The sequence below is a fragment of the Podarcis filfolensis genome, assembly GCF_964270895.1.
Source record: "Podarcis filfolensis genome assembly, chromosome: 7".
In the NCBI taxonomy this organism is placed as follows: Eukaryota; Metazoa; Chordata; class Lepidosauria; order Squamata; family Lacertidae; genus Podarcis; species Podarcis filfolensis.
The window spans coordinates 58,288,108-58,303,520 of NC_139603.1; the positions used below are offsets into that span (position 1 = coordinate 58,288,108).

The 15,413-nt window shown below is 49.0% G+C and overlaps 1 protein-coding gene across 1 annotated transcript; it reads right to left on the minus strand.

The window, feature by feature from the left end:
• Positions 1 to 227: 227 nt before the first annotated feature.
• Positions 228 to 9,952, minus strand: PRDM14 (PR/SET domain 14; the record flags this gene model as incomplete). The annotated part of the gene is made up of 7 exons (XM_083624255.1): positions 228 to 642; positions 1,812 to 1,913; positions 5,860 to 6,062; positions 6,376 to 6,646; positions 7,605 to 7,762; positions 7,926 to 7,982; positions 9,412 to 9,952. The coding sequence occupies 7 exons, from the start codon at positions 9,950 to 9,952 to the stop codon at positions 412 to 414; spliced, it is 1,563 nt and encodes a 520-aa protein (XP_083480381.1). The 3' UTR covers positions 228 to 411.
• Positions 9,953 to 15,413: the final 5,461 nt, after the last annotated feature.

Here is a 15,413-nt window from a genome sequence, read left to right on the forward strand (position 1 = left end):
TTGTTCAAGAATTAGGAGAACCCCCATAAAAGATTGGCGGGCATGCGTAGGGAAGAGGGGAGAGTTCTGTTGCACGAGCAGAAATTTTGCACTAGGGGAATGAATGACTTAGCACTGCTCAGCTGTTTTGCACAAATCAGCTGAAAGGGTGGGGGCTGAGAATGGGGGAGTGATTGGTGTGTGTGTTTTGAGCAGGGCAGAAAATAGTGTGGCACCACTTTGGCCCTCAGAGCATGAGGATAGGTTCCTCACGCCTGTACTAATGGGTGAAGATCACATCCTGAGCAGTTGTATGTAGTTGTATCTCTCATTATCTCTATTGGGTGGGTAGTGCTACATTAAAACCAACACATTACAGAAAATGCCAAACAGATGTCCAAATGGTTTGCAACCTATTCGTTAGCTTTCTGGCTAATGGCCTGTGTGAAACTTCATATGGAAGCGGAATTCTTCTACCTCTGAAAAGGTCTTGCCACACAAAGTACAGGTGCGGCAGTTGTCTTTAGCACCATGTGTGCGCCGCACATGGCTGTCATGGGCAGCATGGGAAGCAAATGCTCTGCCACAATGTCTGCATTTAAAAGGCTTCTCTCCTGAATGCTGGCGGATGTGGGTGCGCAGGATGCTGGAGGCGGTGAATGCCTATGGAGATGGTGAACAAAATGATTTCAGGTGGCATAAAAAGCTTTTACACACAAACACACACACACAGAGAGAGAGAGAGAGAGAGAGAGAGAGAGAGAGCGCATTCAGACACAAAGCTACAAGTGACAAACAAGATGAAAGGAATCACATGCTCACAAAATTGTAATTAAGTTACAATGCTTGTTTCTACAGCAGGAGAACCAATTGGGCTTTTGCTGGGTCTTATATACGGCAGATAAAACCCCAGCCTCACATGTGCACAGCCAGTGAAAGGAGGGATGTGGGAAACTATGTGCAAATCACAGCCAAGCTATGGCATTCTGTAAATAATAATAATAATTATTATTATAATAAAAATTTATTATTTATACCCCGCCCATCTGGCTGGGCCTCCCCAGCCACTCTGGGCAGCTTCCATAGAAACCAAAAATACAGTAAAATATCACACGTTAAAAACTTCCCTGAACAGCGCTGCCTTAAGATAGCCTTGAGCAAGTCATCATTATCTCTCAGACAAGCCTAGTTCACAAGATTGTAGTGGAAATAAAAAGGGGACTCGCTCCATATACATTTCCACAAGCTCCCCTAAAGGGCCGGCGGGCAACACATGTGACAAATCAACTTACAAGTCAGGCACGGCAACTATAAAAAGGTGATATTTCGTTTTGCAGTCTGTGATGCTGTTAAGGGAGGACTTTGAGGAAGAAATCCAAGGTCCCACTCAGCAAAACCAACCCCCCCCCCCCGCCAGTGGGGAGGAACCTAGCAGGGCTGCCTTGCCACTTTATCATCTAAGTGGAAGAGGGCTGCAAGAAGGTTAAATCCAGAGCCTAAAATTCCATCAACTACACCACTGTTTTATAACAGTCTGTTCAGGTGTGGCACCCAGGAATAAAAGCTTGGCTCGGATAGCCTTACATTCACCTAAGGAGGCTGAGACTCCAGTTCATTGCAAATAGAAAACATTGTATTTCCATGCCTTCCCAGATGCAGTAATAACAAATGCATATGTTGGGAGACCTGCCGTGTGTCTTCTGCATTACATCTAACATAGTTGGGGCTCAACGTTAAATTCAGAATTGATTAAACTGAGCATGCCAGAGAACATAACATCCTACAAGCAACTTAAACCTCAAGGGAACTGCAAAGGGCATGGTTGTCCTCACCTTGTTGCAATACACACATTTATAGGGCCTTTCTCCAGAGTGTACTCTCATGTGCTTGTTTAGACTGGAAGACTGAGAGAAACTTTTGGCACATACAGAACACTGAAAAGAGAGAACACATAGGACAGTTTTGTGGCTGCAGCGACAGTTACAGACATTTTTGCTGGCATGCAACATGTATGCGCATTTAGATAACAATACAAGACAAGAGATTTAGATAGGAATACAGACAAGACAGACATAATTGATCATGTGCTTTTTAATATATAAAAAATAATGTATGTAGAATGTAGAAATATACAAGGTTTCAACTTATATGTATGAATCATGCCAAGAAGATTATTCTAGCCACAGCCCCTGCCTGTACTACGTGCCTTCGCTGTGTAGGCTTGAAGCCTACACACTGATTTGCAGATTCCCCTCTAAAGATGCTCTGATCTATTTGTGGGCACTTGGGTGCACAGTGATAACAAGGCCTGAGAGTCTGATTCCCCCCGTCCCCCACAAAACACTCTGGCATAAGCCTGCAGTCTTGTCCAATACTGGAGTATCGGTGCCTACTATATAGTTTCGCGCATTTTCAAAGCATTGATATGTTAAAACAGAGGCTGATCACACACACACACACACATATATACAGGTGTTCTGGGCCCGCGCACACATAAGTTAAATTGTGTAAAGTGAGGAGCAGCTAACTTTAATAAGGAGGGCATGAAGGGAGGAAGGGGAGGTAGGGAGAGACTCATTATTTGGGGCAGCTGCCTAGCCTGAACTGAGCCTGCCTACCTGAGGGGGGCCAGTGTGTGCAGCAGCAGTGGCTGGCTGGCCACAGAGGGCAGGGGCAGAGAAGGGCGGCCAACGTAACTGGTACCAGGATGGGTTCATGGACATGCAATGGAGGTGAGGAGAAGCCGCTAGTCAATCAAAGGCCACCTTCCCTCGCTGAGGCAGCAACTTCTGGGCAGCAGCCCCAAACAAGAAGATATCTATCTATCTATCTATCATCTATCTATCAATCATCTATCTATCTATCTATTATGAGGTCTCCGAGCGGGATGCATGTAAGGGGAGGTGCACTTGTAGTTTGTAACTATTATACAAAACTATTTTAACACTGTTTATTGTCTGAGACTTCTTAATTGCTTCCACTTAATTGCTACCAAGCTGAGGCTCTTTCTGTCCCTGTAACAAGGGATGAAAATGAAGGAAGATGTCTCACTTTTTCCTCCCGCTTAATCAGATTTCAAGGATAGGGAATGAGACGACTGAGTTGAAGTTGTGTTTATATGGCCAGCTGGGCTTGAAGAAGGTGTAATGCTAGTTCATGAGGTTGTTAGTGAACAGCCCTCAGTTCAGAAGTCATGGTTGGATGCTAAGTTAATGTGCTAGCTCCTCCCTCCTCCCAATTCCTGTCACCCTTTGTGGAGAACAAAGCACCCGAGAGAGGTTCTACATCTGGGGTGTTCTCTGCAGGTTTTACAGCAGAGTGGCACAAATCAAGAAAAAAACTAAAATGTTGCAAAGCTGTCCTAAGTCTGTTGGACTGAAGTTAAAGAAAGTATTTAAAAATACTTTTGTTAAAAAACCAGAAGCCTTTTTATTGGATATAGTGGGTGAAGAGATACGAAGGGAAGATAAAAAAACTGTTTATGTATGCAACAACTGTGGCAAAAATTCTTTTAGCTCAAAAATGGAAACAACAAGAAGTACCAATGAAAGAAGAGTGGCAGATGAAGATGATGGACTTTGCAGAATTGGCGAAGCTGACAGGAAAAATCCGAAACAAGCACCATCAAGTATTCCAAAAGGACTGGAGTGAATTTATTCAATATCTGAAAGATTATTGTAAGCAATTAACATCACTAGCAGGGTTATCTGAAGACTTGTAATGAGAAGTTTATTTATTTACATTTTGAGCTATTTTGTAATGAGTGTGATTAGAAGTGGGAAACATACGAAATGTAATGATATAAAGGTTAATTTTGAAAGCCATGAGGTGGGAGGGAAGGAAGTTGATAGACTCTAAAGAGCCAGGGTGGTAAAGTGGATAATAATGATGTGAATGTATATTATTAAATGGAAGATAGTACTCAGCTATTGTCTGGAATAGCAATCAAGTCAAGTGACACCTTTTCAGAGCACATTCCCAAGACTATCTACTTCGAAGTAAGCCCCAGTTAATTTAATCAGACATATGCCTAGGTAAATATAGGGTTGCAGCCTCAGGCTATAGTTCTATAGATACATAAAGGCTGGGCTGTCAGTTACTTCTAAGTAAAAGTGGGTGAGATCAGTTTCTCACTATGAAATGAGAGTTCTTTCCCCTCCCCCTGACAGGAGCTCTAACACAATTCAAATAAGGAGCTGCTCTTTAAAATATGGCACTTATGGGAATTCCCCTTTGCCTAGTTCATCTTTAATTATTCCAGCCAACCGAAGATACTGGAGAGGCTAAAAGACATTTCAGTGCCGTGGAATTCTTGGGTATAGGAGGGGAGAGGAGAGACAGAAAGCACACTTATCTATATTTAAAAGTTCCATAACCTTTCCATTTTGTAATTCTGTTTCCAAAAGTGTAGTGCAATTGCAACTAAATGCAACACCAGGCTTCTAAATTTCACAACAGGTGAACTATCCAGAACCATTACCTTGAGGAACTCGATCCACCCGATTTCATTGCTAGGGGTTTTGTGTGAAGATCACTACCGTCACAAGCAAACCTCATTGGCTTTGAATGAACTGGGTCTGCTTTCAGACAAGTGCGCTCCAGAGGTGAGGCCGAACGTTTGCTCCAATAAACCGCAAGTAATCATGGTTTTAATAAAGGAAGGGGGGAAAGGGGGGGACAGCAACAAAACAAGAGGAAAAAAGATTTCAGGGCAGAGAATCAGCAGAGGCGGTGCGTTTTGCAATTGTGGTTTCCTGGAGCTGCAATCACTCCCTGCAGTGAAGCAGGCGAGTAGCTTGAACTCTCTGCGTTGTTTTTTTCCCAAGAGAGGGAGGAGGGGGCACAATCAGGACCCCTTCCCGGAAGTGTCACCATGGTTTTCCTTCACTCCCTAACTCAGTGGTTCTCAGACTTTTTTATTTGGGCCACGCTTTCAGGCGTCACACCGATTTTCTTCGATAAGAAGTACATTGGAAAAGGAAAAGAAGCAACTCCTAGCAGTGCGTGACTTGTAACTCAGAACACAGCTGCTTTATAATATGATCATGGGACACCCAGAAAAAACAATGCACCCACATAATAACATATAATATTGATTGTATTTGAATCCTCCCGCCACCCTCTCCTGCCACACCCTTTGAGAACCACTGTTCTAACCAGACCGCAAAGAAAACGTACTCTTAATAGATAACTACCGCACTGAGTCTCTGCCTCAGCCTGCTTATCTGGAGCTTAAACGAAATCAGCAAGTGCCAACTGAGAACAACCTATCACAGTCCGTTAGACTCCTCCGCATTCACACACACAAATGCAACACGTAACAGCTGCAGAGGCTTTCAAGGGCATCCTTAGTGACACACCGTATTTAAGCCCGATGCCATACAAAGCAATGTTTACTCGGAAGTCAAATCCCATTGCTATCCATGGGACTTACTCCCAAGTAAGGCCACACGCCTTTATGAAAACGACCAAAAGACCTTTTAAAAATTAAAAACAGGAGAGTAAAGTGCCCGTTGGATGAAACCACAATCACGCAAAAGCAAGTCACAGAACTCACACACAGAGAGAGATACACAGGCTGTTCAACTTGCCCACGAGGCTAATTGAATCGTCCTATTGAGGACGATTCCCTTTGGCAATCTTGAATCTACCGCCTGAGATGTCCCTGCCCAGCAATGGGCCCCCATCGCATACATTCCCCCACATTCCCCGAGGCTTGCTTCCATTCCTGAGAAGCGTGTTTGGGGGTGGCGGGTCGGGTGGCACTCTGCACTCTTTGAAACACTTATTTCCTGTTGCTCCTGCTGCTTCAAGGCAGGGCGGGCTCTCCGCCTCCAGATTCTAAGAGAAAGGCGGCGGCGCCAGTTGGCGATCTCTTACTTTGTGAGGCCTGTGCTTCTCGTGCACGTGCAGGACGTGGATCCTCAGCCGGTCCCTTTTCTCAAAAGATCGCTTGCAAAGCTGGCACGGGAATTTCCTGTCCCCTTGGTCCACGCACCGGGTGTACTTCAGGTGCTTGTCGCGGTAGTATTTGTAGGCGAACACCTTGCCGCAGCGTTCGCACTTATAGCCCTCCAGAGACTCTGAGGGTGAGAAAGGGAAGGAAAAAGCCACTGTCAGGGGTGGTTGGTTGTTTCATAGCCACCTAGTTTCAGAAGCAGGCGCGCGCACAAAAAGTGAAAGAGGGAGAAGGAGGAATAAATGCAATGAACTGGGAGTTTTATAAGTGGACAACCAGACTATAAAGTGAAGCATTTAACTTCTTTTGAACTTGCAAGCGGTATTAGCGGGTTGGGGAGAGAGAGCCAATGTGCAAACAGAGCAGACCGTTCAGATTCCCGGCTGCAACAGCTCTGAGCGCGACTCTTACGGAGCCCTGGAAGGTTGCCAACTGACCTTCACTGTGCGCCTGGACAGGCTTCCCTTCCGCCGTTCCCTTCAGGCTGATAGGGATGCCCAAGAACTGCAAGTAGCAATCCCCGTACCAGACCAACAGCTCCTGGCCGGGCGTGACCTCTTTGCAGCTCTCGTAGAATATCTGCCCCTGGCACTGCAGGGCCGTCAAGTTCTGCTCCTCGGGGAAGCGGGCGCAGTTCACTAAGGACATCCAGTTGCCGGAGGAGCCCCTGCCGTCGATGAAGTGGCTCAAGCGGCCGTTCTCAAAAATCTGTTGGGATGGACACACAAACTTTACACACGGTTGCTCACCCCGCTTATAGCTACAGCAGCAACCCAGGAAGACAACGCCGCTCCTGGCAGGGAGAGGAGGGGGGAATCTAAACGCCCCTTACTGCTCCCTCGCCCCACTCACGTTGAAAGGAAGGGGTTTCGCGTTCAGCTAAACTGCAATCCTCATGGACACGCTTAGTTAGGAGTTAGCAATGGGGATTGCTTCTAAATCAATCTGCGCGGGATCTTTTCATAGTGATACGGAAGGGGAGGGCATGTGTATCCACCCTTTCCCACCAGCCTTCAGAGGGTTCGAAGCGATGACCTCAAGGGCGCCCAGCCCTACAAGAACCCCTCAGTCCCCTCACTGTTGCACAAGCACCACACATAAACCCCAAGCCCAGAAATAAAAGTGCCTTTTCCTTTCAGACAGCGGTGGAGGAACTTCTGGACTTCCAGATGGGACTAAAACACTCATCTTACATAACCACTGGCCGTGCTGCCTGAGGCTGCTGCCAGACCAGCATCATACGCCCTTTGTTTATTTTTTTGCATTTATATTCCACCTTCCCTACAAGGAAGCTCAAGGCAGCATTCACGGTCCTCTTCCTCCCATTTTATCCGCAGAACAACCCTGTGAGGTAGGTTAGGCTGAGAGACTGATTGACCCTACGAGTTTCATGGCTCAGCAGGCCTCCTAGTCCAATGCTCTACCATTACTCCACACTGCTTTCTTCCTAAAACACCCAGCTGAGGATGGAAATGCGCTATCTCCCTTAGAAAGCTGGAAGCGCGTGCGCATTTACTGGGAGTAAGACCCCTTGGAACCGGAGAAACTGGTTTCCCAAGTACTGTAAGCGCGGTGATCAGCTATGCAGAGGCGTGGCTTGAGGCATCCAGCCCCCCCCCACCTCCCCTCGGAGAAAAGAAAGCAACAGTACATCAATGAATTGTACCTCCCACATCAGGGAATTGTCATCGTAAGTCTTGATCTCGCTGATGTTGACAACTTTGCCCTGGAAAGGGCCGAAGCGGACGCCGACGGGGATAGTCTCGGTGCAGAAGACTCCCAGCTGCGGACTGTCCTCGTAGACGGTCTGCAACACCGTCAGCCCTACAGAGAGGAAACGGGGGGGACGGGACGGGGGGAGAGAGGAATAAGGGAGAGGGATTAGTCTTTGGGTTGAAGAAAACGAGGAGAACTCAAAAGGATCAGCCTTGATCCCTCTTCCCCAACCAGCCCCTTGACAAAAGCCAAACCAAACAAACGCAGCTACCTTCCGGGAGTTGCAGAGAAGACCTGTCTAGGAGCGGCGGCTGAGCATCCACTGCGCCTAACGGGAAAGCAAAGGGGAACTAGTACTGCAATCAGACAACGGGGAGTAACAGCGCAATCCCAACCATGCCTACTCAGAAGTAAATCCCACCGAATTAAATAGATGATTCCCATGAAAGTAGAGCGAGGGTTGCCGTTACACCGGGTCTACGGACCCTGCAATAAAATAGGCTGGAATCAATATTTGCCTCATTGGAATTTGAATAGAAACGCACAGGATTCGTGCCTTTACAAAACTTAAACCCTGTTACACCGGAGTAATACATCCGAAATAAACTACCCCACCCTTCAGTGCCAACAAGATAAGGTTAGGAAAGTACTGCGCGCGGGCACAGACACATCTAAAGGTCCCCAATCTGTCCCCAGTTTAACCACTTCTCTGAAGCATATGGGATGGATGGTTACAGTGGGGGTGAGCGGGTAATTTATTCCATAGCCCTGCTGTTAAAGTGCAGGATTTCCTGACTCTTATCTGGCAAAGGCGTTGGAGCATGATCAGGGTCTTCTTTCGCAAGAGAGAAAAATTTAGATTCTCTTATTTGGGGGTGGATTAAAGGTAACAAAAAGGGGAGTCAAGAGAGACTCTCCAGAAGCATTCAGAGTTTCTCCTTCCACAGAAACATTTTTGCTTTGAAAACGTATTTAACCAATACATGGAAGATAAAAAAATAATTACACCAGTTCCTCACCCAATGCTTTTTAAAAATCACTGATAGATACAATAGTTTTCATCAGTTTAAGCAATAAACTGTTGGGTTAAAATAAAATAGAGAAATTTACTCCAGCTGTGCCATTATCTAGTTTTTCCACAGAACTGCTCCGATTTCTTAAAACCCAGTTTAATTTTGCCTGCAATTAATGGTTGAACTTCTACTTCACTCTCTCCTCCCACCCCCATCCTATTCCAGTCATTGGGGATTTTTTATATAAAAAGGGGGGTGTACTTTTCTTTGCAAAATTTGAACAGAAGTTGACCACGGCTGCACCAGATTCCTTCTAGGATATTGCCATCTGCCCAATAAAATCACCCCACAAATTCCAGCCACTTTTCTTTCTGTGTGAGCACCAAAAACCCAGAATTCAAAGTATTAGAAGGGTTCTTTTTGCCCCTGTTATTTAACCCAGGGGGCAAAAGTTTCCTAACGATCTTAAATCTGGGAGCAGATTTAATGGGGTGGGGAAAAGTGCCATTTTCATTTGACGCCACGCTTTCCTTTTATTTGAGGAAACGTTCCTATCCAAGGAGCGTCGCGTTGGGGCAGTGAGAGGTCCCCGCAAAAAAAGCTCTTGTGCAAACTTGGTCGTTCCTTGTTGAAAAGTTTCTTCCTATGAAGCAGCCACCCTCTCACCCCAAGCCCGCCTTCTTCCTGCCCTCCACCCTCCGCCCTCCAGGCTGTAGGGAAACCCCGCGCGGGAGCCTTCCTTACCCGGGCTGCGAGGAGGGTGCCCGGCTCCCGCCATGGCGCCCTGCTGCCTCCCTCCTGGCCCGGCCCCGTAGAGGACGGCGTGCAGCTCCTGGGCGGTGAAGCGGTAGGTGGGCGCGCGCTGCTCGGCGTCTGGAGCTCCGTCGGGGCTCTTCTTCTTGGGCGACGCTCCCTCGGAGACTTGCCGGCGAGGCGACTCGCCCTTCCGAGCCAAGGGCGAAGGGAAGACCACCGGCAGCGGCTGGGGCCTGGGCAGAGGAGGACCAGGCGGCGGCGGCAGCAGCTGAGGAGGCAGGAAGGCGGCGGCGGGCAGGCGCGAGAAGGGGAAGGGCGCCAGGCGAGGCGAACCGGGACTCAGTCCTGCTCCCAGGGGCGCCTGGAAGGGGCAGGCGGAAGGCTGCGCCTCGAGGAAGCGCGGCGCTGGCAGGACCGGGCCGAAGGGGGAGGCGACGCTGGGCCCGGGCTGGCAGCCCCTCAGGAGCATTAGCAAAGACTCGCTGCTGCCTTCGCCTCGGCTAGGCTCGGCGGAGGAGGAGGAGGCCATTGAGGAGCGCGGCGCGGCGGAAAGCGCGGGAACCTGTGGGGAGAAATAATAAGGCAGGGGGGGGGGCGTGAGAGGCAGCGCGCGCCTCGGGGAGGGCAGGGAGGGGGAGGGGAGGGGAGGGGAGGGGGCTACCTGCTGGAAGAAAAGGTGCTCATGTAGACTCGTCATGGGGTGCATTGTGGCCAGAGAGCTGAGGGAACGGAGGAAGGGCAACTTTTCCTCAGGCACAGTGGAGCTGAGGTTGCCTCAGCTACTGTCAAGTTTCCGTCCCCGGAGCCTTATATAAGGCCTCCTGATCACTTCCCCGTCAGGGAAACGCTCTCCGCCCTATTGTCCCGAGACCCTTTCATAAGCCCCCCACCCACAGAGGACTCTCCCGGAGGGTCGTCATCTGTGGGGTGTGGCGGGAACACCCAAAGCGAACACGAGGGGCTAATACGAGGCAAATGGACACGAAACAACAGGAGCCCCAGCTGTGACAAGTCCAGGAACGCTTCCCGCACCGAGGAAGGGAGCGCCAGTTATCGACAGAATACAGATAAACAACCATATCTTAATCCTAAGCATGGCTTCTCAGAAGTAAGCCTCGCCGAGTTCAATGGGCCTTACTCCCAGGTGTATCGGGGTCGCGACCTTCTTCCCGCCATCTCCCCTCGAGCTTCGCTTTTTGGCGGGCTTCTGGTCTGTCACTCTCCTTGCTCGCAGCCTGAACCTTTCCTCAGGTGTCCAAGTGGATTCGTGAACCTACCGATTCTACATGAGAATGTGGGGTGCTTTGGGGGGGAGCCCCATCCCCATGGATTAGGGAGACTTTCTTCCGAGGGGACCAGAGAGCAATATTAACCTTCGTGCGAAAAACGGGCTTGAAATCCATCCCGGGACACCTTTCATCATCGCGCCATTTCCACAAAAACAGACCCGCCACACCGTCCTCTTAATGATTGCCATCTGCAGGGTGGTTTTAAACCACCTTCCTAAATTCCAGCCCTTCACCATTTACAGTGCTTGGGAGCCAGAAACATTCAAAATAAATCACTGGGGGGAGGGGATGTATTTAACTCCAAGTAATAAAAAATCTCCCCATGCTGCTTTTCATGGGGTAGAATAAGTAAGGGGAGAAAATGCCTGTCAGTGTTCATTTTTTAGTTTCCCATATCATGCTAGGCTTATTTCTGAATAAAGCTGCCTAAGATGAGGCTGTAAACGCATCTTGGAAGAGTAAGCTCCTTTGAACTCGGATGGAGCTACTCGCGAGCAACTCTCCTAGGGACTGCACTGGAAGGGATCTGTGACTTTGGGAAAGCTCTGATCCAGGGAAGCGGCGCTTCGCGGTGTTGCTCCCGCAGGTCTCGTCGCCCTGACGGTGCTCCCTTTCCGCCAAACCTCGAGGAGCGCCTCCGCAAGCAGCTCTCGCAGAGGCGGCGCTCCCCACCATAGCTGTCAAGGATTCCTCGCAAGAAAAGGGAAAAGTTGACAGCTATGCTCCCCACTCGGGGGCTCCTCCTGCACCTTCCATGGCTGGCCAGAACCAGCTGAAATGCCCCCTTCCGCAGCCGCCCCACCTCCTGAAAGACGTCGGGTTGTGCACAGAGGAGGCCCTCCTGCGCTGCGATCCTGAAAACCCTTTCTTCTCTGGGAGATAAGTCCCATTGAGCTCCACGGCAGGGGCGCCCTTCTGGGAATGAATAAGCCAAACAGAGTCACTAAAAAGCGAGGGATGCTATTCAGAATCCATGCGGGGAAAGTTATCTCTGCCTATGAAATAAAAATGACTCCAGGGACCAGCGGTGGGTTAAAGACTCCTTGACGCTCCCTACTTAACCATCAGCCAGATCTTTACAGGGACTTGTGGTCCACGTCTGGGATCTGGCCCACTGCGGTAGCAGGGCTTGCTGTCCTCCCAGAACCTCCCTGCTTTCTTGCCCTAGAGACCCAGGACCGGTGTCGCCTCGGGGAGGCTGGCGTCGCCAGCCCAGCCACCTCCTCTTAGGAAGTGAGGGTCCCAGCACCAGTCCTACCCGTCAGATCTGGCTCTCCATCGCCGGCAAGGGACAGAGGGGACCGAGCGCTTCCTACTCCACTTAAGCAACGAGCACCCTCCCAAGGGCAGAGGCGGGCCCTCCTAGGGCAGATCTGCCCCGGCTGGCCGGCGGGCTCGAGTGGGAGGCAGGCGAGACGCCTTGGACTAAGGATCGGTCCTGGCGCCGCAGCTAAAGTCGAAATACTCGTCCCAAACACCTGCAGAAAGCAGCATCCCTTTCTCTCCTAGTAATTCTGCTGGCAAAAGTGATCTGGCGCTCGCTCTAGAACTGGAGTCACTCCGGTTTTCTTTGGGAGGCATCTACCCTAGCAGGTGTTTGGCATAGCTGTCAACTTTTCCCTTTTGTCGCGAGGAATCCTATTCGGAATAAGGGAATTTCCCTTAAAAAAGGGAGAAACGTTGACAGCTATGGTGTTTGGACGCTCCCGCTCCCCGGCAACGTCAGAGGCTCCCGGGATGGAAGGCAGCCAGGCAAGGAAGGGAAGTTTGCTGCCCGCAGCTGCTACTCACTCCGGAGTTGTTCAACTTGCTCTGCGCTCCTCGCAGGGCCCGGACGGTTCTTCTGGCCGCCCCTCGACGCGGCGCCTACCAGAAGCGGCCTCTTAAGGAAGACCCACGTGTGCCTTGCGGGCAGATGGTGCTCCAAGGATGCTTGCCGAGAGGAGGCGGGCGGAGAGATGCAAGTCTCTCTCCGACCACCACCTTCGCCCGCCTCCTTAGACGGCACCAGCTATTGGTCAAAGACCGGCTTGCTTAGTGGGGAGGAGGAGGAGGAGGAGGAGGAGGAGGAGGAGAAAGGTGGAGAGCCTTCGCTCCGCATCACATCTCAGCAATGACTGCCCAAGATGCAATCGGCACTGGCGGTCAGTTTTGTTTCCAACTCTCTTCCGCTCTCCCTACCTTAACAGCGTTTACTACATGAAGTGCTCAAAAAAGAGAAATAAAAAATGAGGTCTTGTCAACATTACAGTACTGTGAAAACATCTATAGTCCTACCTTCACCAGGGAAGGTTAAAGTAAACCAAAGGAAAAGGAGGGTTCCTCCGAGATGGCTCAAAGATGAGGAGTTCCTTAGCATCCAATTCTGCCCAACCTATTCTCTCAGCCAAGGACCACTCATCAATAGCTGGGGGGGGGGCTGGGAAAGCGGGGGGCGTTGCGGCACAAAATGGCACCAAACTTTGGCACTGGTTTGGAGTCAATGGGACAAGGATGGATTTTTGACATTAACTTGTGACTCCGATTTCTTTTGTCAATTACTCGGTTTGGGGAGTCGCACAAAACGCGGGGTTCGCAGCACAAAACTTTGGCATTAGTTGCAGGGAGCGATCCTGAAATTCGGAATCACAGATTAATAAGCCTTATCTGGAGGCTGATGGGAGAAGCGGGAATCGCGTCAGCGATGGTAAAGAACGATCAACTAGCTGTAAATTACAGTACCGTGTGCCGCATTCCGTTTATGTGACATGTCAGGAGATAGGTTACTTGTGCGACTGTCACTTGCTCGTTCGTACTTTCCGCATAGTATCCTTCTGGCTTCACCGTTTACACCCCCTCCCCGCAACAGCATATGGAAGCATATTATACTTTCAACACAGGAAAACATTTCATGCATCTGAATGGTCCACGATATCTTATGCCGGAATAAATCTGATAGCCTTCAAAGTGCCTCAAGATTATGCATATCCGCCCCCCCCCCCATAAAATAAACTAATACGGTAATCTTACTGGGAAATGCAAGAAACCGTGCAACATGATCGCATCTAGTTTCGCCCAGCACACTTCCCGGCGGATCCTCTGCGAACATATTCCTGGGAATAAACCAATTAAACACGGTGGGGCTCCTTATTGAGCAGTTTTGTATAAGATTGTGCCGCATGAGGCGTTTTCTGGGCAAACATTGTTTCGTAAGAGTAGAACCTCCCAAAGGGGAGGCGAAGGACAAAGGCATTGCCTGGGAATAAAGACGGCGGCCAAAATAAATAAAAATAATAATACATATTTGGAACAGAGGAAGAGATAACTACTTGACTGTAAGTCCCAACCGCGTTCTGTCCCCTTAATTCCCCGTACCCGCCTCCAACGTGCCTGATCTACTTTTAATGTTGCAAAAGGGGGTTTATTGAATAGGAGGAGCTGCCGAGAGATTCTCCAAAGGAAGGTGGCCGTGGAAGCGCTTCTTGTTTTCTCCCTTTTCTCCCTACGAACATTTGAGTTTGAGAAAACGCACAGATACCTACCAGTAGCTGCTAGTGTAGCCAGATGGAAGAAAGGAGGCGGAGCTGTAGAAGACGGGATTTTATTAGAGATAGTTTGCCACGTGACCTACTACACCTGCTGAAATTAACGCAACTGTTAATTGTGTTCCTCCCCATTTTCCTTAGCCTTCCTCCCGGTAGCACAAGCACTCACGTGTGAATCAGGTTGAGGTAATAGGAACATTGCCCCCCCCCAATTTACATCCCTCCCTTTCAGAATTATGTAACTGGAGGGTAGGCTGGAATCATAGATCAGTTTGCCCAGAATAAAATATTGGGGGCTTTTTTCTTAAAGAGAAAGAACACGCGCGCATTTTTAAGCGTTTTACGAACTGTCAAGAGAATTCCCCGACTTTTAAGGTGCTTTGCGACCATTTACAGCCTACGTTTTCCCTATTGTTCCTTAAAGGGTCCAGGAAGTCTTTGTCCATTTCATCTTGGCTCATCTCTGGTTTCAACCGAAAATGACAGAGCGACAGGAAGCCCTATCAATTTAATAAAAAACACCAACGGCCTCCAAATTTCGCAGCCCTCTGGTGAAACTTGCGAAGGTAAGGGAACCTTTGATAATGTAACTGATGTTGGTTATAACTTGAATGAAAATAAGGGACAAGGGAGATAAAGCGAAAAGGTTTTCTTTTGCATTGTAATTTTCACCCCCCCCCCAGGGGTGTCAACTTTAATAAAACATTGGGGCGGGGTGCAGATAAGCCGCACCACACATAACTGATCACAAGATGTGGCGCACGTGCATCATTTTAATGGCAATGCCCATCAGCTTTGGGTGTGTTCACAGTCATGGAAAAATTAGGAGAAATCACGTTAGGGAGCGTTGCCCGTTAAGAACAGAAACTCTTCTACACATACAAATGTGTTAGGGCGGCAGCTGTGAGCAATGGCGTGTGAAAGTCTCAAAATGCGGCTCAGAAACTTTGGACTAGGGAGGCCAGCCACTTTTTCACAATGAGACAAAGACGCAGGAAGGTTGGCATCAAAAAATCAACCCCCCCCGCATTGCCATCAATCAAACAAAGATGTGATACAAGAGCATTTAAAGACTAAGGAGTTGTATTTAGGTCATATTAAGAGTAGAAATAAATGTGGACTAAAATCCATTGAATCCAGTAGGTTTACTCTGAGTATGATGTCAGCTACAGCCCGG